Here is a 23,785-nt window from a genome sequence, read left to right as displayed (position 1 = left end):
CCAATCCACAGTCAGACAGATTGTGTACAAATGGAGGAAATTCAAGACCATTGTTACCCTCCCCAGGTAACAATGGTCTTGAATTGGCAGCACGGTGGTGTAGTGGTTAGCACGGTCACCTCACAGCAAGAAGGTTCTGGGTTCGAACCCAGCGGCCGGCGAGGGCCTTTCTGTGTGGAGTTTGCATGTTCTCCCTGTGTCTGTGTGGGTTTCCTCCGGGTGCTCCGGTTTCCCCCACAGTCCAAAGACATGCAGTTAGGTTGATGTGGGGCGGCCTTGGGCTGAGGTGCCCTTGAGCGAGGTACCGAACCCCTGACTGCTCCCCGGGCGCTCTGGTGTGGCTGCCCACTGCTCTGGGTGTGTGTGTGTGTTCACTGCTTCAGATGGGTTACAACCCCGATTCCAAAAAAGTTGGGGCAAAGTACAAATTGTAAATAAAAACGGAATGCAATAATTTACAAATCTCAAAAACTGATATTGTATTCACAATAGAACATAGACAACATATCAAGTGTCGAAAGTGAGACATTTTGAAATTTCATGCCAAATATTGGCTCATTTGAAATTTCATGACAGCAACACATCTCAAAAAAGTTGGGACAGGGGCAATAAGAGGCTGGAAAAGTTAAAGGTACAAAAAAGGAACAGCTGGAGGACCAAATTGCAACTCATTAGGTCAATTGGCAATAGGTCATTAACATGACTGGGTATAAAAAGAGCATCTTGGAGTGGCAGCGGCTCTCAGAAGTAAAGATGGGAAGAGGATCACCAATCCCCCTAATTCTGCGCCGACAAATAGTGGAGCAATATCAGAAAGGAGTTCGACAGTGTAAAATTGCAAAGAGTTTGAACACATCATCATCTACAGTGCATAATATCATCAAAAGATTCAGAGACTCTGGAAGAATCTCTGTGCGTAAGGGTCAAGGCCGGAAAACCATACTGGGTGCCCGTGATCTTCGGGCCCTTAGACGGCACTGCATCACATACAGGCATGCTTCTGTATTGGAAATCACAAAATGGGCTCAGGAATATTTCCAGAGAACATTATCTGTGAACACAATTCACCGTGCCATCCGCCGTTGCCAGCTAAAACTCTATAGTTCAAAGAAGAAGCCGTATCTAAACACGATCCAGAAGCGCAGACGTCTTCTCTGGGCCAAGGCTCATTTAAAATGGACTGTGGCAAAGTGGAAAACTGTTCTGTGGTCAGACGAATCAAAATTTGAAGTTCTTTATGGAAATCAGGGACGCCGTGTCATTCGGACTAAAGTGGAGAAGGACGACCCAAGTTGTTATCAGCGCTCAGTTCAGAAGCCTGCATCTCTGATGGTATGGGGTTGCATTAGTGCGTGTGGCATGGGCAGCTTACACATCTGGAAAGACACCATCAATGCTGAAAGGTATATCCAGGTTCTAGAGCAACATATGCTCCCATCCAGACGACGTCTCTTTCAGGGAAGACCTTGCATTTTCCAACATGACAATGCCAAACCACATACTGCATCAATTACAGCATCATGGCTGCGTAGAAGAAGGGTCCGGGTACTGAACTGGCCAGCCTGCAGTCCAGATCTTTCACCCATAGAAAACATTTGGCGCATCATAAAACGGAAGATACGACAAAAAAGGCCTAAGACAGTTGAGCAACTAGAATCCTACATTAGACAAGAATGGGTTAACATTCCTATCCCTAAACTTGAGCAACTTGTCTCCTCAGTCCCCAGACGTTTACAGACTGTTGTAAAGAGAAAAGGGGATGTCTCACAGTGGGAAACATGGCCTTGTCCCAACTTTTTTGAGATGTGTTGTTGTCATGAAATTTAAAATCACCTAATTTTTCTCTTTAAATGATACATTTTCTCAGTTTAAACATTTGATATGTCATCTATGTTCTATTCTGAATAAAATATGGAATTTTGAAACTTCCACATCATTGCATTCCATTTTTAGTTACAATTTGTAATTTGTCCCAACTTTTTTGGAATTGAGGTTTTTCACCCACGTGACCAAGTCATGTGATGCATCGTTAGGCTGTCATTTTGGACGTCACAGCTCGAATCAGTTTGAATGCGAGGAAGGCGACAAACGAAAAACATAAAAGAAAAAGGAGCGAGATGCAGAAAACACCTTCACTATCCAGCGACGTAGGGCATTTACAGGGTGAGCAGAGGGAGAGGTATTTGCAAAAATTGAGGTTAGCAGGCTTAGAGAACGATGTTTACCTGCTTCCACCAGGATTGTTCACTGACGTACGGAAGTACACGAAGCCCTCGTCTTTACCTGACTTCGGCCCACATGATCTGTATACCTATGTCGTTAAAAACCCATCGCCATACACAGGTATTGATCTGAAAGCGTATAAGAGTTTGGATGCCGACAAATATTTTGTGTCAGGCTGGGTAACATGCCTACATCAGCGGGTCGTCCCTGGAGCCGGTGGTCGCCATCTTATTACAGCTAAGGTTTGTTCACATTTTCATTTACTTTCGGTCCTCAGGATAAACAAAATGTTATTAAATGTCATTGAAATAACTTCTTAGTCTGTTGAGACATGGCCCGTTATAAATTTGCTGTTACCAGGCAATGACCAAGAACTGTGTTATTAGGGTCGGTGTCTGTGTTGTAGCAGTGTACTAGCAGCTAGCTGTTAGCACTAGCTAATGTCAACAACATAGCTAGTATGTTACTGTAGCAATGCTTACGTTCAGTCATTTGGATGACTGTTAAAACCTTTCAGTCTCAAGTTTTTCCTTTACTGTATTTACTAGTTTACTGTAATTATGATCCGGCAGCTATTTACTCTGGATCCGGTGTAAATAGCTGCCGGATCATAATTACAGTAAACTAGTAAATACAGTAAAGGAAAAACTTGAGACTGAAAGGTTTTAACAGTCATCCAAATGACTGAACGTAAGCATTGCTACAGTAACATACGAGCTACTATGTTGTTGACATTAGCTAGCTTGACCTTCAAAATGGCGGACACCGGGGCGTCACGTGACCCTGTGACGTCAGGTGAAATACCTCAATTGGGGTTGTTTATGCAGAGGATGAATTTCACTGTGCTTGAAGTGTGCATGTGACGAATAATAAAGGTTTCTTCTTCTTCTTCTTCTTCTTCTTCTTCTTCAGGAGTGGTCAACCAACAAAGATCACTCCAAGAGCAAGGCGTGTAATAGTCGGTGAGGTCACAAAGGACCCCAGGGTAACTTCTAAGCAACTGAAGGCCTCTCTCACATTGGCTAATGTTCATGAGTCCACCATCAGGAGAACACTGAACAACAATGGTGTGCATGGCAGGGTTGCAAGGAGAAAGCCACTGCTCTCCAAAAAGAACATTGCTGCTCGTCTGCAGTTTGCTAAAGATCACATGGACAAGCCAGAAGGCTATTGGAAAAATGTTTTGTGAACAGATGAGAACAAAATAGAACTGTCTGGTTTAAATGAGAAGCGTTATGTCTGGAGAAAGGAAAACACTGCATTCCAGCATAAGAACCTTATCCCATCTGTGAAACATGGTGGTGGTAGTATCATGGTTTGGGCCTGTTTTGCTGCATCTGGGTCAGGAGGACTTGCCATCATTGATGGAACAATGAATTCTGAATTATACCAGCGAATTCTAAAGGAAAATGTCAGGACATCTGTCCATGAACTGAATCTCAAGAGAAGGTGGGTCATGCAGCAAGACAACGACCCTAAGCACACAAGTCGTTCTACCAAAGAATGGTTAAAGAAGAATAAAGTGAATGTTTTGGAATGGCCAAGTCAAAGTCCTGACCTTAATCCAACGGAAATGTTGTGGAAGGACCTGAAGCGAGCAGTTCATGTGAGGAAACTCACCAACATCCCAGAGTTGAAGCTGTTCTGTACGGAGGAACGGGCTAAAATTCCTCCAAGCCGGTGTGCAGGACTGATCAACAGTTACCGCAAACGTTTAGTTGCAGTTATTGCTGCACAAGGGGGTCACACCAGATACTGAAAGCAAAGGTTCATATACTTTTGCCACTCACAGATATGTAATATTGGATCATTTTCCTCAATAAATAAATGACCAAGTATAATATTTTTGTCTCATTTGTTTAACTGGGTTCTCTTTATCTACTTTTAGGACTTGTGTGAAAATCTGATGATGTTTTAGGCCATATTTATGCAGAAACATAGACAATTCTAAAGGGTTCACAAACTTTCAAGCACCACTGTACTTTTCGGTTTATTGGAGAATATTTGGGTTAATAATGGGTCTGATTCTCACCTTACTGATGAATGGAAATTGTAGTGAGTAAGTAAAGCTGCATCGTGATGACATAAGCACACTGGGGACTGGAACATAAAGCACAGTGTGAGCGCAGGTCAGTGGGGGAGGGGGAGGGGGAGGGGCACAATAGCAATCACTCGGTCCGAATGTGAGTTGGCCTTCAGCAGCTGTGTAAACCGACTGTGAGTACCAGGAGCTTTCCCCATGTAAACACTGAGGATGTTGCTGAGTGTGGGGGGCGGGACCACTGATTAGAAGGATATTACTGGGGAGTGTAAAAGCAGAAGCTCGATCAGTCCTGCCTCAGTGTTGCTGCCGTTAGCTTTAATAATGTGACTCACAGTGAAGTGGTGAGAGGAACAGAGTTATAACCTGCGATTAAATGCATTAATCTCTGCTGTCTGAGAGAGAGGGAGGGAGATGGAGAGAGGGGGGGGAGGGAGATGGGGGAGAGAGAGGGAGATGGGGAGAGAGAGAGGGAGGGAGAGAGGGAGATGGGGAGAGAGAGAGGGAGGGAGAGAGGGAGATGGGGAGAGAGAGAGAGGGAGATGGGGAGAGAGAGAGGGGGAGATGGGGAGAGAGAGAGGGGAGATGGAGAGAGAGAGGGGAGATGGAGGAGAGAGGGAGGGAGATGGAGAGAGAGAGAGGGGGAGATGGGGAAAGAGAGAGGGGAGATGGAGAGAGAGAGGGGAGATGGAGAGAGAGAGGGGAGGGAGATGGAGAGAGAGAGGGGGAGGGAGATGGGGAGAGAGAGGGAGATGGGGAGAGAGAGAGGGGAGGGAGAGAGGGAGATGGGGAGAGAGAGAGAGGGAGATGGGGAGAGAGAGGGGGAGATGGGGAGAGAGAGAGGGGAGATGGAGAGAGAGAGGGGAGATGGAGAGAGAGAGGGGAGATGGGGAGAGAGAGAGGGGAGATGGGGAGAGAGAGAGGGGAGATGGAGAGAGAGAGGGGGAGGGAGATGGGGAGAGAGAGATGGGATAGAGAGAGGGGGAGATGGGGAGAGAGAGAGGGGAGATGGGGAGAGAGAGAAGGGAGATGGAGAGAGAGAGGGGGAGGGAGATGGGGAGAGAGAGAGGGAGATGGGGATAGGGAGAGGGGGAGATGGGGAGAGAGAGGGGGAGGGAGATGGGGAGAGAGAGAGAGGGAGATGGGGAGAGAGAGAGGGAGGGAGATGGGAGAGAGAGGGGGGAGATGGGGAGAGAGAGGGGGAGATGGGGAGAGAGAGGGGGGGAGATGGGGGGAGAGAGGGGGGGAGATGGGGAGAGAGAGAGAGGGGAGATGGAGAGAGAGAGAGGGGAGGGAGATGGGGAGAGAGAGGGAGGGAGATGGAGAGAGAGAGGGGGAGGAGGATGGGGAGAGAGAGGGGAGGGGAGATGGGGATAGAGAGAGGGGGAGATGGAGAGAGAGAGGGGAGATGGAGAGAGAGGGGGGGAGATGGGGAGAGGGGGGGAGATGGAGAGAGAGAGGGGGAGATGGGGAGAGAGGGGGGAGATGGGGAGAGAGAGAGGGGGAGATGGGGAGAGAGAGAGGGAGGGAGATGGGGAGAGAGAGGGGGAGGGAGATGGGGAGAGAGAGGGGGAGGGAGATGGGGAGAGAGAGAGGGGGAGATGGGGTGAGTGAGGGGGAGGGAGATGGGGAGAGAGAGAGAGGGAGATGGGGAGAGAGAGAGGGGGAGATGGGGAGAGTGAGAGGGAGGGAGATGGGGAGAGAGAGAGGGAGATGGGGAGAGAGAGGGGAGATGGAGAGAGAGAGGGGGAGATGGGAGAGAGAGAGGGAGATGGGGAGAGAGAGGGGGAGATGGAGAGAGAGGGAGGGAGATGGGGATGAGAGAGGGGGAGATGGGGATAGAGAGAGGGGGAGATGGGGAGAGGGAGGGAGATGGGGAGAGAGAGAGGAGATGGGGAGAGAGAGAGGGGGAGATGGGGGAGAGAGAGAGAGAGAGAGAGAGAGGAGGGGTGAGGAGAGAGAGAGAGGGAGATGGGGAGAGGGGGAGGGAGTGGGGATAGAGTGAGGGGAGATGGGGAGAGAGAGGGAGGGAGTGATGGGGGAGAGAGGGGGGTGGGAGTGAGAGAGGGAGGGTGATGGGGGGGATGAGATGGGGGGTGATGGGGGGAGTGAGTGAGGGTGGGAGATGGGGAGAGAGAGAGGGAGGGAGATGGGAGAGAGAGAGGAGGGAGATGGGGAGAGAGGGGAGATGGGGGAGAGAGAGTGAGATGGGGAGACGGAGAGAGAGAGAGAGAGAGAGAGAGGGGGAGAGAGAGAGAGAGATGGAGGTGTAAGTTTATTTTGGACTCTGTGAACTGAAGTGTCCAGCAGGACACACAGCGCTGTTTTAAGAACACAGTTTTTCCTCCTCACACATTCTGCTATACTTCATAAACTCTCACACACACACACACGCACACACACACACACACACACACACACACACACACTGTACTACTGCTCTGCATGACAGACAGACAGACAGACAGACAGACAGACAGACAGACAGACAGACAGACTTCTTTGTGGATAAAGAGTGAGACAGTGATGGAGACAGAAAGTGAGAGACAGACAGGCTGCTTGTTACATGCAGAGTGAGTTAAAGGGAAAGGGGATGAGATGGAGGAGGATGGCCTTTGACCTTTCGTCTTGTGACCTGGTCCTATCTCCTCCTGTTGCCATAGTTACAGTGCATCTGTTTGTTTCAGAGCTGTAAATGCTTCCTGCTTTCTCTCATATAATACTGTGTGTGTGTGTGTGTGTGTGTGTGTGTGTGTGTGTGTGTAATGCTGACTCAACGTTTTGTTTATTTCTCTCTCTCTCTCTCTCTCTCTCTCTCTCTCTCTCTGTGTGTCCAGAGGCTGTACATTAGAGTGCACTGATGATGTTATTGTTATTAATTTAAACAGGATGCTGTAAAACTCTGTGCTTCTCTCACTCACACACACACACACACACACACACACACACACACACACACACAATATGCTCATATACACAAACACACAGAGCTATATAAAGTGCATGTGTGCAAACAGTACAAGACAGTTCAGTAATTAGTAAAACAGGACAGTAAGCAGAGTGCAGCACTGAGCATCATCATCTTCTTCCTTCTCCAGCATGTTGCCAGATCTGGGTCCATGTGGACCCTATTGATCCACACATTATATTACTTGGAGCATAGTTTTATGCCGGATGCCCTTCCTGCTGCAATCCTCCCATTTCTGGCTCGGGACACAACCATTCACACCTTACAATTTAGAGTCACCAGTTAACCTAACCTGCATGTCTTTGGACTGTGGGGGAAACCGGAGCACCCGGAGGAAACCCACGCGGACACGGGGAGAACATGCAAACTCCACACAGAAAGGCCCTCGCCGGCCCCGGGGCTCGAACCGGACCCTCTTGCTGTGAGGCAACAGCGCTAACCACGCCCCAATCGGGGTTTTACACACACACACGCACGCGCACGTGTATATATGTATGTATATAATATATACCGTAAAATACCAAATAATAGCCCGGGCTATTATTTGTCTCAATCACGTAAGAGACCCGGCGCGTATTAGAGACTAGGCGGCTATTTGGAACAGGCGATTAATTCCTTCTTCACAAACACCTTCCCCAAAATCTACCTCAAAACGGGGAAAAATCATTCTCAGATAGGCCTACTTTTAACCAGTATAACTTACAGTTTGTTTAGAGTTAGATTACAGATAGCACGGTGCCGACTTCGGGAATTTTGAAGACGCAGAATGCATCTTCGCATGGCACAGTCGGGGTGGATAAAGGATAAATCACACACCTTTTCCTGTTAATGACTAGTTAAGTGCATGCTTTACAAAATAATCAAGAAACCACACCATTGTCTGTGCGCAGCACTGTGATTTAATTACTCTGCAAAGTTATGGTCACTTGCTATCACCCTCACCCATGCAGCCTCCACCCTTTGCGCTTCGCGATGTCTGTCAATCTGAAATTGCACGGAGGGCGCGACGTTGAAGCAACATAATTAGGGTGCGAAGTGTCAAACCAAAGGGTTTTTTCTTATGCTGAAAAATAAGTGACCTGCAGTGGCTACATACTGTCATCTTGCATCACGTTTCTCTCCAAGGCGTCTCCCTATTTGGCGGATATGAGCCTATTCCCCGAGTGAGTTGGTACGGTGGCTCGACCCCGTAGAAAACTTAAAGTTCGGATGAAAGTTAGTTGAATAGGTTACTGACTTGTAGGCCTACATGTTGCCTGCCTGACGCGTGCTTCTGCCCAACTTGCACGACAGATTACTTGTTGAAAAGGCCCCTTGGATTAGATTGGCCGCGAGCAGACTGAAATGCATGTTAGAACGCTCTCACCTTTTTTGTAAAGCGTCTTCCAGATCCGAATGGGTAAGGGCAAGTGAAATGGTATAAGGTCTTTAATAAAACTCAGTGTGTGCTTTGACGCATGCATTCGGCAATTTAGGTCGTTTAACAGAAGCAGCAGTCCAACCTTGGAAACCCGCAGTCCTCAATGTCACCACACGCGCTGGGTATTCCTCATTCGATGACGTAAGTGATATCCCACACACCCATGTCAAACGTAATTGGCTAAGACATCTGTCAAAAGTTACGGAGTTGCATTCCTCAAGAAATATTACGGTAGACCAAGATTATAACATTGAAATGGCATGTTTATTATCACATAACAAAATGTTGTAAACAGTATTATAGAAATAATTTCATTCATTCATTCATTCATTCATTCATTCATATTGTTTCGGTAGAAAACTATGCAATGCAAAATTGTTTAAACACCAGAAAAGTGCTGGGCTTCAAGATTCTAGATAGAACGTTCGGACGCTTTTTTTTTTTTTTTTAGACCCCGGCGAGTATTCGGAACCGGCCTTTATTTGTCACAACACACGCGTACACCCGGCCGTTAAAGGGAACTCGGCGGTTAATTGGAACTCGGCTATTATTTGGTATTTTACGGTATGTGTATATATATGTGTGTGTGTGTGTGTGTGTGTGTGTGTGTGTGTGTGTGTGTGTGAGTGACAGCTCTCAAACTCAGATTGTCACTGCATTATTGGGAAACACATTAGTGAGAAGATTCACTGATTTCATTATTGAGCTGCTCTGAGATTTATCACACAGCCGGAGAGACAGAGGATGCTAATGCTAATATTAATGCTAATGCGAACAATCTCAGCTTTGGCCTGGAGAGCCAGCTGTGGTGGTGGTGATGACGATGGTGTTTATCAGACTGATCTCACTCCTGACCCTCAGTTTAATTCACAATACCAGGTAGAACTTTTTACCAACCTCCAACACACACACACACACACACACACACACACACACACACACACACACACTGTACACACACACACGCACACACACTGTATACACACATCATACACACACTGTACACACACACACTGTACACACACATCATACACACACATCATACACACATCATACACACACATCATACACACACTGTACACACACATCATACACACACATCATACACACACTGTACACACACATCATACACACACTGCACACACACATCATACACACACATCATACACACACATCATACACACACTGCACACACACACTGTACACACACATCATACACACACTGCACACACACACTGTACACACACATCATACACACACATCATACACACACTGCACACACACATCATACACACACATCATACACACACTGTACACACACATCATACACACACTGCACACACACACTGCACACACACACTGTACACACACATCATACACACACATCATACACACACATCATACACACACTGCACACACACACTGTACACACACATCATACACACACATCATACACACACATCATACACACACTGCACACACACACTGCACACACACACTGTACACACACATCATACACACACTGCACACACACATCATACACACACATCATACACACACTGTACACACACATCATACACACACTGTACACACACATCATACACACATCATACACACACTGTACACACACATCATACACACACTGTACACACACATCATACACACACATCATACACACACTGCACACACACACACTGTACACACACATCATACACACACATCATACACACACTGTACACACACATCATACACACACATCATACACACACATCATACACACACTGCACACACACACTGTACACACATCATACACACATCATACACACACTGCACACACACATCATACACACACATCATACACACACTGTACACACACATCATACACACACATCATACACATCACATATCACTCACACACACACACACACACACACACCACACACACACACTTTATACGCACATTGTGTACACACATCATACACACCACTGCACACACACTGTACACACACACTGTACACACACATCATACACACACTGTACACACACACTGTACACACACATCATACACACACATCATACACACACTGTACACACACACTGTACACACACATCATACACACACTGTACACACACATCATACACACACTGCACACACACATCATACACACACATAATACACACACATCATACACACACATCATACACACACATCATGCACACACTGTACACACACATCATACACACACATCATACACACACTGCACACACACATCATGCACACACTGTACACACACATCATACACACACATCATACACACACATAATACACACACATCATACACACATCATACACACACATCATGCACACACATCATGCACACACTGTACACACACATCATACACACACATCATACACACACTGCACACACACATCATGCACACACTGTACACACACATCATGCACACACTGTACACACACATCATACACACACATCATACACACACATAATACACACACATCATACACACACATCATGCACACACATCATGCACACACTGTACACACACATCATACACACACTGTACACACACATCATACACTGCACACACACATCATACACACACATAATACACACACATCATACACACACATCATGCACACACATCATGCACACACTGTACACACACATCATACACACACATAATACACACACATCATACACACACATCATACACACACATCATGCACACACATCATGCACACACATCATGCACACACTGTACACACACATCATACACACACATCATACACACACTGCACACACACATCATGCACACACTGTACACACACATCATACACACACTGCACACACACATCATACACACACTGCACACACACATCATGCACACACTGTACACACACATCATACACACACATCATACACACACATCATACACACACATCATGCACACACATCATGCACACACTGTACACACACATCATACACACACATCATACACACACATCATACACACACTGCACACACACATCATGCACACACTGTACACACACATCATACACACACTGCACACACACATCATACACACACATCATACACACACTGCACACACACATCATACACACACATCATACACACACATAATACACACACATCATACACACACTGCACACACATCATACACACACATCATACACACACTGCACACACACATCATACACACACATCATACACACACTGCACACACACATCATACACACACTGCACACACACACTGTACACACACATCATACACAAACACATCATACACACACCATACGCATCATACACACACAGTACAGACACACTGTACACACACATCATACACACACATCATACACACACATCATACACACACATCATACACACACATCATACACACACCATACGCATCATACACACACAGTACAGACACACTGTACACACACATTGCATGGGGAGATGGGTAGAGTGTGGTGGAACAATGGAGAGAGGAAAAGAAAGGGAAGAGGAGAGAGAGTGTTAGTAATGATGCGTTTTGATTTGGATGCAGTCAGTTCCACTCTCTCTCCTTGTACACTCCATCTCTCTCTCTCTCTCTCTCTCTCTCTCTCTCTCTGTCTTTCTCTCTCTCTCTCTCTCTCTCTCTCTCTCTCTCTGTCTCTCTCTCTCTCTCTCTGTCTTTCTCTCTGTCTTTCTCTCTTTCTCTCTCTCTGTCTTTCTCTCTCTCTCTCTGTCTTTCTCTCTTTCTCTCTCTCTCTCTCTCTCTCTGTCTTTCTCTCTCTCTCTCTCTGTCTTTCTCTCTCTCTCTCTCTCTGTCTTTCTCTCTCTCTCTCTCTCTCTCTCTCTGTAGACTGATCTATCACTCCATGTTTCCAAGCTGCTCCTCTGTAAGTGTTTTGTGTCTCTTGCAGAATCAATTTACCGCCGTGGAGCTCGGCGATGGAGGAAACTGTACCGAGTAAACGGCCATCTGTTCCAGGCCAAGCGCTTTAACAGGGTGAGTGTGAAATCCTGCTCAACTCTTTCAGCACGCTGTGAGTCGTAGATCAGTGAAACCAGTCTGCTGCAGATCTCAGATCAGTCAGGAGGTTTATAATCAGGGCATAAAGGACTCACGCTGTTCCTCAACACTGACCTCAGGACAATCGTGAGTTCTTTAATTGATGTGCATTCTGGCTCTACAGCTTTTTATTACTGACCTCAGATCAGAGCAGTGCTGATTCAGCGAGTTTTATTTTTTCAGCACCTTTTAGCGGATAGCGCACTGTATGGGGGCAGAGCTTAACCAGATGCCACACCCACTTAGTTGTTTTTAAAATATAACATTCTGACATCACACTGTTCCGGTAATGTGTTGAGTCGTACACACACACACACACACACACACACACACACACACACACACACACACAATCACAATCACATGACAAGGTGTAATGCACTGAAATGTATAAACACTCCTCGTGTGTTATATGAGACGATAACATTCTCATTCTCTCAATCTGTCATACTCTCTCTCTCTCTCTCTCTCTCTCTCTCTCTCTCTCTCTCTCGATGTATCAATATGTCTCACTCTCTGTCTTTCTCTCAAACACACACACGCACACACACTCTCATGGTCTCTCTTAATTTATCTCTCAACAACTAAAAATAATTTTTATCTTTAAGAACAAAAGGCTGCAAAATATCACCAGTTTATTGAGAATATGCTTCATATTAACACCTTACACAGAGGATTTGTTTAGAACTTCAGCAGAACCTCAGCAGAACTGTGTAACAGAGCTGAGGCAGAGACGAGTGTGTGTATTAGATTATTAGGCAACGCTGTGACCTCACACTGTTGATCCACTGATGAACATGTGATGATTCTGTGTAACAATGTGTGTGAGTGTAAAATCACTCACTAGTGTGTGTGTGTGTGTGTGTGTGTGTGTGTGTGTGTGTGTGTGTGAGACAGAAAGCCTACTGTGGACATTGCACTGAAAGGATATGGGGTCTGGGGGGTCAAGGCTACAAGTGTATAAACTGCCGCCTGCTGGTTCATAAGCGCTGTTATAAACACGTCCCTCTGACCTGTCATAGGCATATGGTGAGTAATAACACACACACACACACACACACACACACACACACACACACACACACACACACACACACACACACACACGTGTTAGTCTGTTTTATCTCCTGAATCCAGTCCACACTTGATTTAGGGGAAAGTGTGCACTTTTTAGAGCCCTGTCTTATCTTACTGAGGTTTAGCAAATTCAGCACACACACACACACACACACACACACACACACACACACACACACACACACACGCTGTTGTTGTTGATGTGTTTGTTTGTTTTAGAAGGTAAACCGACATGAGAGACAATTTAAGAATTATTCATTTTTGTTTATCTGTTTTTATTTGTTTAGATTTAAAGAGTAAAACAGTTTTTTTTAATGGCTCGGGTATTATTGATTAAGCGCTGTCTATCTCTCTGTCTATCTCTTTCTGTCTGCGTGTCTGTCTCTCTGTCTGTCTCACTACCTGTAGGATCCAGTCATGCCATCCCAGGAGCCGCTGGTTGATGAGAGAGGTGGAGAAGAGGAAGTGGAACTTCCCCCAGAGGACACGGAGGACACAGAGGACACGGACAGAAGTAGGTCTCCTCTGTGTGTGTGTGTGTGTGTGTGTGTGTGTGTGTGGTCAGGTGATTCTGACCCAGATTAGAGAGACAAAATCACAACTTCTTCATTCACACTGCAGTCTGTGCTGCCACCTGCTGGACACACACACACACACACACACACACACACACACACACACACACACACACACACACACACACTAGTGCATCTCAAAAAATTAGAATACCATGAAAAAGTTCCTTTTTTTCATAATTTAATTCAAAAAGGTAAACTTTCATATATTCTATATTCATTACATGTAAAGTGAAATATTTAAAGCCTTTTTTTGTTTTAATTTTGATGATTATGGCTTATAGCTCATGAAAATCAGAAATCCAGTATCTCAAATTATTAGAATATTCCCTAAGATCAATCAAAAAAAGGATTTACAATACAGAAATGTCCAACTTCTGAAAAGTATATTCATTTATACACTCAATACTTGGTTGGGGCTCCTTTACCATGAATTACTGTATCAGTGCGGTGTGGCATGGAGGTGATCAGTCTGTGGCACTGCTGAGGTGTTATTGAAGCCCAGGTTCAATAACAGTCCAGTCCAGGTTGGACAACAGTCAAGTCAGCAGTCTTCCCCATGATTGTGGTTGTGTGTACTGAACTAGACCGAGAGATACACTGTGTTCATACTGTTTTACTCAAACTCGAAATGAAATATTCTAATATTTTGAGATTTTTTTTATGTTTTTGTACTGTATGCCATACTGATTAAAATTAAAATAGAAAAATGCTTGAAACATTTTAGTTTATGTGTAATGAGTCTATAATATATAACATTTTCACTTTCTTAAATAACTGATGGAAAATATTGAACTTTTTCACAATATTCTAATTTTTTGAGATGCACTAGTGTGTGTGTGTGTGTGTGTGTGTGTGTGTGTGTGTTATATACTAGTACACAGAACCACAATCATGGGGAAGACTGCTGACTTGACTGTTGTCCAGAAGATGATCACTGATGCCCTCCACAAGGAGGGTAAGCCACAAAAGGTCATTGCTGAAAAGGGTGGCTGGAAAAGGTGCACAAGCAACAGGGATCGCCGCAGTCTTGAGAGGATTGTCAAGAAAAGTTGATTCAAGAACTTGAGAGAGCTTCACAAGGAGTGGACTGAGGCTGGTGTCAGTGTATCAAGACCCATCACGAACAGACATCTTCAAGAAAGGGGCTACAACTTTCGCATTCCTAATGTCAAGCTACTCCTGAGCCAGAGACAATGTCAGAAGTGTCTTATCTGGGCTAAGGAGAGAAAGAAATGGACTGTTGCTCAGTGGCCCAAAGTCCTCTTTTCAGATGAAAGTGCATTTTGCATTTAATTTGGAAATCACGGTTCTAGAGTCTGGAGGAAGAGTGGAGAGGCACAGAATCCAAGGTGTTTGAAGCCCAGTGTGAAGTTTCCACAGTCTGTGATGATTTGGGGTGCCATGTCATCTGCTGGTGTTGGTCCACTGTATTTTATCAAGTCCAAAGTCAACACAGCCATCTACCAGGAGATTTCAGAGCACTTCATGCTTCCATCTGCCGACGAGCTTTTTGGAGATGCTGATTTCCTTTTCCAGCAGGACTTAGCACCTACCCACAGTGCCAAAACTACTACCAAATGGTTTGCTGACCATGATATTACTGTGTTTGATTGGCCAGCCAACTTGCCTGACCTGAACCCTATAGAGAATCTATGGGGTATTGTCAAGAGGAAGATGAGAAACACCCGACCCAAAAATACAGATACGCTGAAGGCCACTATCAAAGCAACCTGGGCTTCAATAACACCTCAGCAGTGCCACAGACTGATCACCTCCATGCCACACCGCGTTGATACAGTAATTCATGGTAAAGGAGCCCCAACCAAGTATTGAGTGTATAAATGAATATACTTTTCAGAAGTTGGACATTTCTGTATTGTAAATCCTTTTTTTGATTGATCTTAGGGAATATTCTAATAATTTGAGATACTGGATTTCTGATTTTCATGAGCTATAAGCCATCTCATCTCATTATCTGTAGCCGCTTTATCCTGTTCTACAGGGTTGCAGGTGAGCTGGATCCTATCCCAGCTGACTACGGGCGAAAGGCGGGGTTCACCCTGGACAAGTCGCCAGGTCATCACAGGGCTGACACATAGACACAGACAACCATTCACACTCACATTCACACCTACGCTCAATTTAGAGTCACCAGTTAACCTAACCTGCATGTCTTTGGACTGTGGGGGAAACCGGAGCACCCGGAGGAAACCCACGCGGACACGGGGAGAACATGCAAACTCCACACAGAAAGGCCCTCGCCGGCCACGGGGCTCGAACCCGGACCTTCTTGCTGTGAGGCGACAGCGCTAACCACTACACCACCGTGCCACCCGCTATAAGCCATAATCATCAAAATTAAAACAAAAAAGGCTTTAAATATTTCACTTTACATGTAATGAATATAGAATATATGAAAGTTTACCTTTTTGAATTAAATTATGAAAAAAAAGGAACTTTTTCATGGTATTCTAATTTTTTGAGATGCACTAGTGTGTGTGTGTATGTACATATATATATATATATATATATATATACACACACACACACACACACACACACACACAGAGTGGGGCAAAAAAGTATTTAGTCAGTCACCAATTGTGCAAGTTCTCCCACTTAAAAAGATGAGAGAGGCCTGTAATTTTCATCATAGCTACACTTCAACTATGAGAGACAGAATGAGAAAAAAAAATCCAGAAAATCACATTGTCTGATTTTTAAAGAATTTATTTGCAAATTATGGTGGAAAATAAGTATTTGGTCAATAACAAAAGTTCATCTCAATACTTTGTTATATACCCTTTGTTGGCAATGATAGAGGTCAAACGTTTTCTGTAAGTCTTCACAAGGTTTTCACACACTGTTGCTGGTATTTTGGCCCATTCCTCCATGCAGATCTCCTCTAGAGCAGTGATGTTTTGGGGCTGTCGCTGGGCAACACGGACTTTCAACTCCCTCCAAAGATTTTCTATGGGGTTGAGATCTGGAGACTGGCTAGGCCACTCCAGGACCTTGAAATGCTTCGTACGAAGCCACTCCTTCGTTGCTCAGGCGGTGTGTTTGGGATCATTGTCATGCTGAAAGACCCAGCCACGTTTCATCTTCAATGCCCTTGCTGATGGAAGGAGGTTTTCACTCAAAATCTCACGATACATGGCCCCATTCATTATTTCCTTTACACGGATCAGTCGTCCTGGTCCCTTTGCAGAAAAACAGCCCCAAAGCATGATGTTTCCACCCCCATGCTTCACAGTAGGTATGGTGTTCTTTAGATGCAACTCAGCATTCTTTCTCCTCCAAACACGACAAGTTGAGTTTTTACCAAAAAGTTCTATTTTGGTTTCATCTGACCATATGACATTCTCCCAGTCCTCTTCTGGATCATCCAAATGCTCTCTAGCAAACTTCAGACGGGCCTGGACATGTACTGGCTTAAGCAGGGGGACACGTCTGGCACTGCAGGATTTGAGTCCCTGGCGGCGTAGTGTGTTACTGATGGTAGCCTTTGTTACTTTGGTCCCAGCTCTCTGCAGGTCATTCACTAGGTCCCCCTGTGTGGTTCTGGGATTTTTGCTCACCGTTCTTGTGATCATTTTGACCCCACGGGGTGAGATCTTGTGTGGAGCCCCAGATCGAGGGAGATTATCAGTGGTCTTGTATGTCTTCCATTTTCTAATAATTGCTCCCACAGTTGATTTCTTCACACCAAGCTGCTTACCTATTGCAGATTCAGTCTTCCCAGCCTGTTGCAGGTCTACAATTTTGTTTCTGGTGTCCTTTGACAGCTCTTTGGTCTTGGCCATAGTGGAGTTTGGAGTGTGACTGTTTGAGGTTGTGGACAGGTGTCTTTTATACTGATAACGAGTTAAAACAGGTGCCATTAATACAGGTAACGAGTGGAGGACAGAGGAGCCTCTTAAAGAAGTTGTTACAGGTCTGTGAGAGCCAGAAATCTTGCTTGTTTGTAGGTGACCAAATACTTATTTTACCGAGGAATTTACCAATTAATTCATTAAAAATCCTACAATGTGATTTCCTGGATTCTTTCCCCCCATTCTGTCTCTCATAGTTGAAGTGTAGCTATGATGAAAATTACAGGCCTCTCTCATCTTTTTAAGTGGGAGAACTTGCACAATTGGTGGCTGACTAAGTACTTTTTTGCCCCACTGTATGTGTATATACACACACACATACGATCACAAGCAATCTAAAATTATGAACCAAAAATCTTAAAGTCTGAACCTGGAGCAGAGTGCAGGATGAGAAGATCAGCAGCAGAGTGGAGCTGTGAATGTTGGTGAGCTTCCAGAATGTTCAGAGTTGTGTTTCAGGAACAAATCACTGAAATCATCATGTGGTTGTGATGTTAGATGGTTGCTATGCTATTTTACATGGTTGCTAGGTGATTGCTATAGTATCCAAGGTGGTTGCTAGGTTGTAGGTACACTACCGTTCAAAAGTTTGGGGTCACTTTGAAATGTGCTTATTTTTGAAAGAAAAGCACTGTTCTTTTCAATGCAGATCACTTTAAACTAATCAGAAATCCACTCTATACATTGCTAATGTGGTAAATGACTATTCTAGCTGCAAATGTCTGGTTTTTGGTGCAATATCTCCATAGGTGTATAGAGGCCCATTTCCAGCAACTCTCACTCCAGTGTTCTAATGGTACAATGTGTTTGCTCGTTGTCTCAGAAGGCTAATGGATGATTAGAAAACCCTTGTACAATCATGTTAGCACAGCTGAAAACAGTTTAGCTCTTTAGAGAAGCTATAAAACTGACCTTCCTTTGAGCAGATTGAGTTTCTGGAGCATCACATTTGTGGGGTCGATTAAATGCTCAAAATGGCCAGAAAAATGTCTTGACTATATTTTCTATAGAGTGCTCCGAGATGATGCTAAAAATAGTAACCATGCGGTCGGCGCGGCCATCTTGGAAGTCACTCGCTCCAGAGCGCGCATAGAGTACACATCATAGAGTACACATTCACCGATTCGTTTCCGCGTTAGAGGGCTTAGAAGCTTTGATTTTTTAAGAATTTAGACATCTGAAGTGATGGAGCACTACTGTGAAAGTTTGGATAAGCAGGCACGGGAGCGTTATGCTGAGAAGGTACCTTTCATTGGGAATGTAGATCCATACACTGTTAGTGAGAAGGAATGGAAAGCTGACCCCAGCTTGTTGCCGCATAATTATCAATTATTTTAGTCAGTGAATAAAATGTAGGCCTAGTATGTAACTTGTACTAACAGCATGTGTACATAAACATTACTAGGCCTAGATCTTAAATGCCATTTGATGCAATAATGCACTGCAGTAGACATAAGCTACCTAATGTGACAAATATATCCATTAATCATTGCTGAAAGTACATAGAAAAGATAATAGTTTGTATCACATTTATTTTAGTAACTATGAAATTCAAGACAATTTAACCTACCGGTCACAAAGTGATCAGAACAAATCCGGATACAGTCTAGTCCTAAATTTGATCGGTTGATGGCAGCCAGCCACTGTCGTCTCCTCCGCTCGCTTTTCTCCTGTGCTGCAATTCCCGGGTTAGTCACGACTTTAGGGAGTCTGTGGAAGCTTTTGCCACCCTTTTCCCCCCAGCTACTACAGCCAACAATGACGCACGTATTCGGCATTTTGCTTCGCTGAGCAACAACAATGCACTGACACAGCGACGTTTGACTTCCAATATGGCCGCCGCCGGGTTCGCGCTGATCTCGAAGCACTCTATTCATTTTACAACTTATGGTGGTAAATAAAAGTGTGACTTTTCATGGAAAACACAAAATTGTCTGGGTGACCCCAAACATTTGAACGGTAGTGTAGGTCACTGCTCCTGTAACTCAGGTGGTTGTTTGGTGGTTGCTCGGTTGTTGCTCTGGGATTCCTGGTGGTTGTTCAGTCACTGCTGTGGTATCCAAGATGGTTGGTAGGTTGTAGCTAGGCAGTTGCTAAGAAATCTCAGTCAGTTTTTGGATGGTTGCCAAATCATTGCTATGATATTTTAGGTGGATGTTTGGTGGTTGCTAGGTCATTAGTTTGGTATTCAAGATGGTTGCTAGGCTGTTACTCGATGGTTGCTGAGGTGTTGCTAGGTGGTTGCTGTGCTGTACCAAGTGTATCCAGGTGGTTATTTGGCCATCTCCGCTCGTGGCAGCTAAGCAGTTACTAGGGAATCTCAGGTGGTTGTTTGGTGGTTGCCAGGTCATTGTTGTGGTATCTAAGGTGTTTGCTACAGTAGACCAAGTGGTCGTTAAGATGTTACTAGGTGGTTTATATGGCATTCAAGGTGCTAGGTCATGTCTCAGGTGGTTGTTTAGGGGTTGCTAGGTTGTTGCTATGGTATCCCAGGTGACTGCCGTGTTTATGCCTTCCCAGATGGTTGCAAGGTTGTAGCTCAGCACTTGTTAAAGAATTTCAACTGGTTGCTAGCATTGTAATTGGTTGCTATTGTGTTTCAGGGAGTGCCTAATGTGTTAGTAGGTGGAGCAATATGCTTTTTATTGCCTTTCGTATATTTGATGTTACGTCCTCCTACCACTAGGGGCTCCCAGTACCTTTTTGTATGGTTGCTGCACCTAATTGTTTTACAGGTGGTTGGTGTAGAGCCAATGATGTCTCCTCTATAAATGCTAGGGTGGGAGCCTGAACACGCTCTCTCTCTCTCTCCTCGGGGCTCCACGCCTATCTGATGCCTGCTTGTCTCTCCTTTGTGGTTGGGTTCCCCTTTTGTATATACTTTAATTCTTTGTTGGTTCTTCCTTGGTTTGTTCTGTTATTATTTTACAATAAAATACCCCTAGACTTAAATGAGCCCTGTGACTTTTGTCATAGATGTTACACTGCTACATCTGTTTGTAACACTGAATAAAGAAGAGCTAAAATCAGACTCACTGTCTGTCTGTCTGTCTGTCTGTCTGACACTCCCCACCCCCACCCACTGCATTAGCGTTCCTGCCCCACAGTCGGACGGTGGAGAAAGCTGAAGATGACCCTGAGGTGATGTCACATGATTAACACTACATACATTTAATAAACTGTAATAACACAGTGATGTGCATAAGTTTTCACCCATGTGAGTAATCATGGAACAGAAAATTCAGGGGGTTTTTTCATTAGACCAGAGAACCTTCTTCGACATATTCACCAAGAAGAGATTTCATTCTTGTCACCAGTCTTCCATAAAGTCCGGAGTGTTCAAGTTGTGTGTGTGTGTTGAGATTATGTGTCAGTGTCCAGGTTTTGTGTGTGTGTGTGCGGTGTGTTCAGGTTGTGTGTGTGTGTGTTGAGGTTGTGTATGTGTGTGTGTTGTTGTGTGTGTTGAGGTTGTGTGTGTGTTGAGGTTCTGTGTGTGTGTATGCTCAGGTTGTGTATGTGTTCAGGTTGTGTGTGTGTGTGAGTGTGTGTGTTCAGGGTGTGTGTGTGTGTGTGTGTGTGTGTGTGTATGTTCAGGTTGTGTGTGTGTATGTTCAGGTTGTGTGTGTGTATGTTCAGGTTGTGTGTGTGTGTGTGTGTGTGTGTGTGTGTGTGTGTGTGTGTTCAGGTTGTGTGTGTGTGTTCAGGTTGTGTGTGTGTGTGTGTGTGTGTGTGTTCAGGGTGTGTGTGTGTGTGTATGTTCAGGTTGTGTGTTGTGTGTGTGTGTGTGTGTGTGTGTGTGTGTGTGTTCAGGTTGTGTGTGTGTGTGTTCAGGTTGTGTGTGTGTGTATGTATGTATGTGCAGGGTGTGTGTGTGTGTGTGTGTGTTCAGGTTGTGTGTGTGTGTGTGTGTTCAGGTTGTGTATGTGTGTGTTCAGGTTGTGTGTGTGTGTGTGTGTTCAGGATGTACTGGTATGTGTGTGTGTATGTTCAGGTTGTGTGTGTGTGTGTGTGTGTGTGTGTGTGTGTGTCCAGGATGTATGTGTGTGTGTATGTTCAGGTTGTGCGGTGTGTGTGTGTGTGTGTGTGTGTGTGTGTTCAGGATGTATGTGTGTGTGTGTGTGTCCAGGATGTATGTGTGTGTGTATGTTCAGGTTGTGCGGTGTGTGTGTGTGTGTGTTCAGGATGTATGTGTGTGTGTGTGTGTGTGTGTATGTTCAAGTTGTGCGGTGTGTGTGTGTGTGTGTGTGTGTGTGTGTGTGTGTTCAGGGTGTGTGTGTGTTCAGGGTGTGTTTGTGTTCAGGGTGTGTGTGTTCAGGATGTATGTGTGTGTGTGTATGTTCAGGTTGTGTGTGTATGTTCAGGTTGTGTGTGTGTGTATGTTCAGGTTGTGTGTGTGTGTATGTTCAGGTTGTGTGTGTGTATGTTCAGGTTGTGTGTGTGTGTGTTCAGGTTGTGTGTGTGTGTGTTCAGGTTGTGTGTGTGTGTGTGTGTTCAGGGTGTGTGTTCAGGGTGTGTGTGTGTGTGTTCAGGTTGTGTGGTGTGTGTGTGTGTGTGTGTGTGTGTTCAGGTTGTGTGTTGTGTGTGTGTGTTCAGGTTGTGTGTGTGTGTGTGTTCAGGTTGTGTATGTGTGTGTGTTCAGGTTGTGTGTGTTCAGGTTGTGTGTGTGTGTGTGTGTGTGTTCAGGTTGTGTGTATGTGTTCAGGTTGTGTGTGTGTGTGTGTGTGTGTTCAGGTTGTGTGTGTGTGTGTGTGTGTTCAGGTTGTGTGTGTGTGTGTTCAGGTTGTGTGTTGTGTGTGTGTGTGTGTGTGTGTGTGTTCAGGTTGTGTGTGTGTGTGTATGTATGTTCAGGGTGTGTGTGTGTGTGTGTGTGTGTGTGTGTGTGTGTGTGTGTTCAGGTTGTGTGTGTTCAGGATGTACTGGTATGTGTGTGTGTATGTTCAGGTTGTGTGTGTGTGTGTGTGTGTGTGTGTGTATGTTCAGGTTGTGTGTGTGTGTATGTTCAGGTTGTGCGGTGTGTGTGTGTGTGTGTTCAGGATGTATGTGTGTGTGTGTATGTTCAAGTTGTGCGGTGTGTGTGTGTGTGTTCAGGTTGTGTGTGTGTGTGTGTGTGTTCAGGGTGTGTGTGTGTTCAGGGTGTGTTTGTGTTCAGGGTGTGTGTGTGTGTGTTCAGGATGTGTGTGTGTGTGTGTGTGTGTGTGTGTGTGTGTGTATGTTCAGGTTGTGCGGTGTGTGTGTGTGTGTGTGTTCAGGTTGTGTGTGTGTGTGTGTGTATGTGTGTGTGTGTGTGTTCTGGGTGTGTGTGTGTTCAGGTTGTGTTTGTGTTCAGGGTGTGTGTGTGTGTGTGTTCAGGATGTATGTGTGTGTGTGTGTGTGTGTGTGTATGTTCAGGTTGTGCGGTGTGTGTGTGTGTGTGTGTGTGTGTTCAGGATGTATGTGTGTGTGTGTATGTTCAGGTTGTGTGTGTGTGTGTTCAGGGTGTGTTTGTGTGTGTGTGTGTTCAGG

The 23,785-nt window shown here is 45.0% G+C and overlaps 1 protein-coding gene across 3 annotated transcripts in view; it reads left to right on the top strand.

The window, feature by feature from the left end:
* Positions 1-23,785, top strand: part of prkcz (protein kinase C, zeta) — a 185,085-nt gene that overhangs the window by 65,915 nt on the left and 95,385 nt on the right. For all 3 annotated transcript variants that reach the window (XM_060932674.1, XM_060932677.1, XM_060932675.1), the window contains 4 exons: positions 12,605-12,690; positions 13,651-13,782; positions 14,239-14,344; positions 21,375-21,424. In XM_060932674.1, the coding sequence (XP_060788657.1) occupies positions 12,605-12,690; positions 13,651-13,782; positions 14,239-14,344; positions 21,375-21,424 (374 nt within the window). The remainder of the gene's footprint in view (positions 1-12,604; positions 12,691-13,650; positions 13,783-14,238; positions 14,345-21,374; positions 21,425-23,785) is intronic.

This window comes from Neoarius graeffei, chromosome 10, assembly GCF_027579695.1.
Source record: "Neoarius graeffei isolate fNeoGra1 chromosome 10, fNeoGra1.pri, whole genome shotgun sequence".
NCBI classification, from domain to species: domain Eukaryota; kingdom Metazoa; phylum Chordata; class Actinopteri; order Siluriformes; family Ariidae; genus Neoarius; species Neoarius graeffei.
This window is presented reverse-complemented; position numbering and strand designations above follow the sequence as displayed.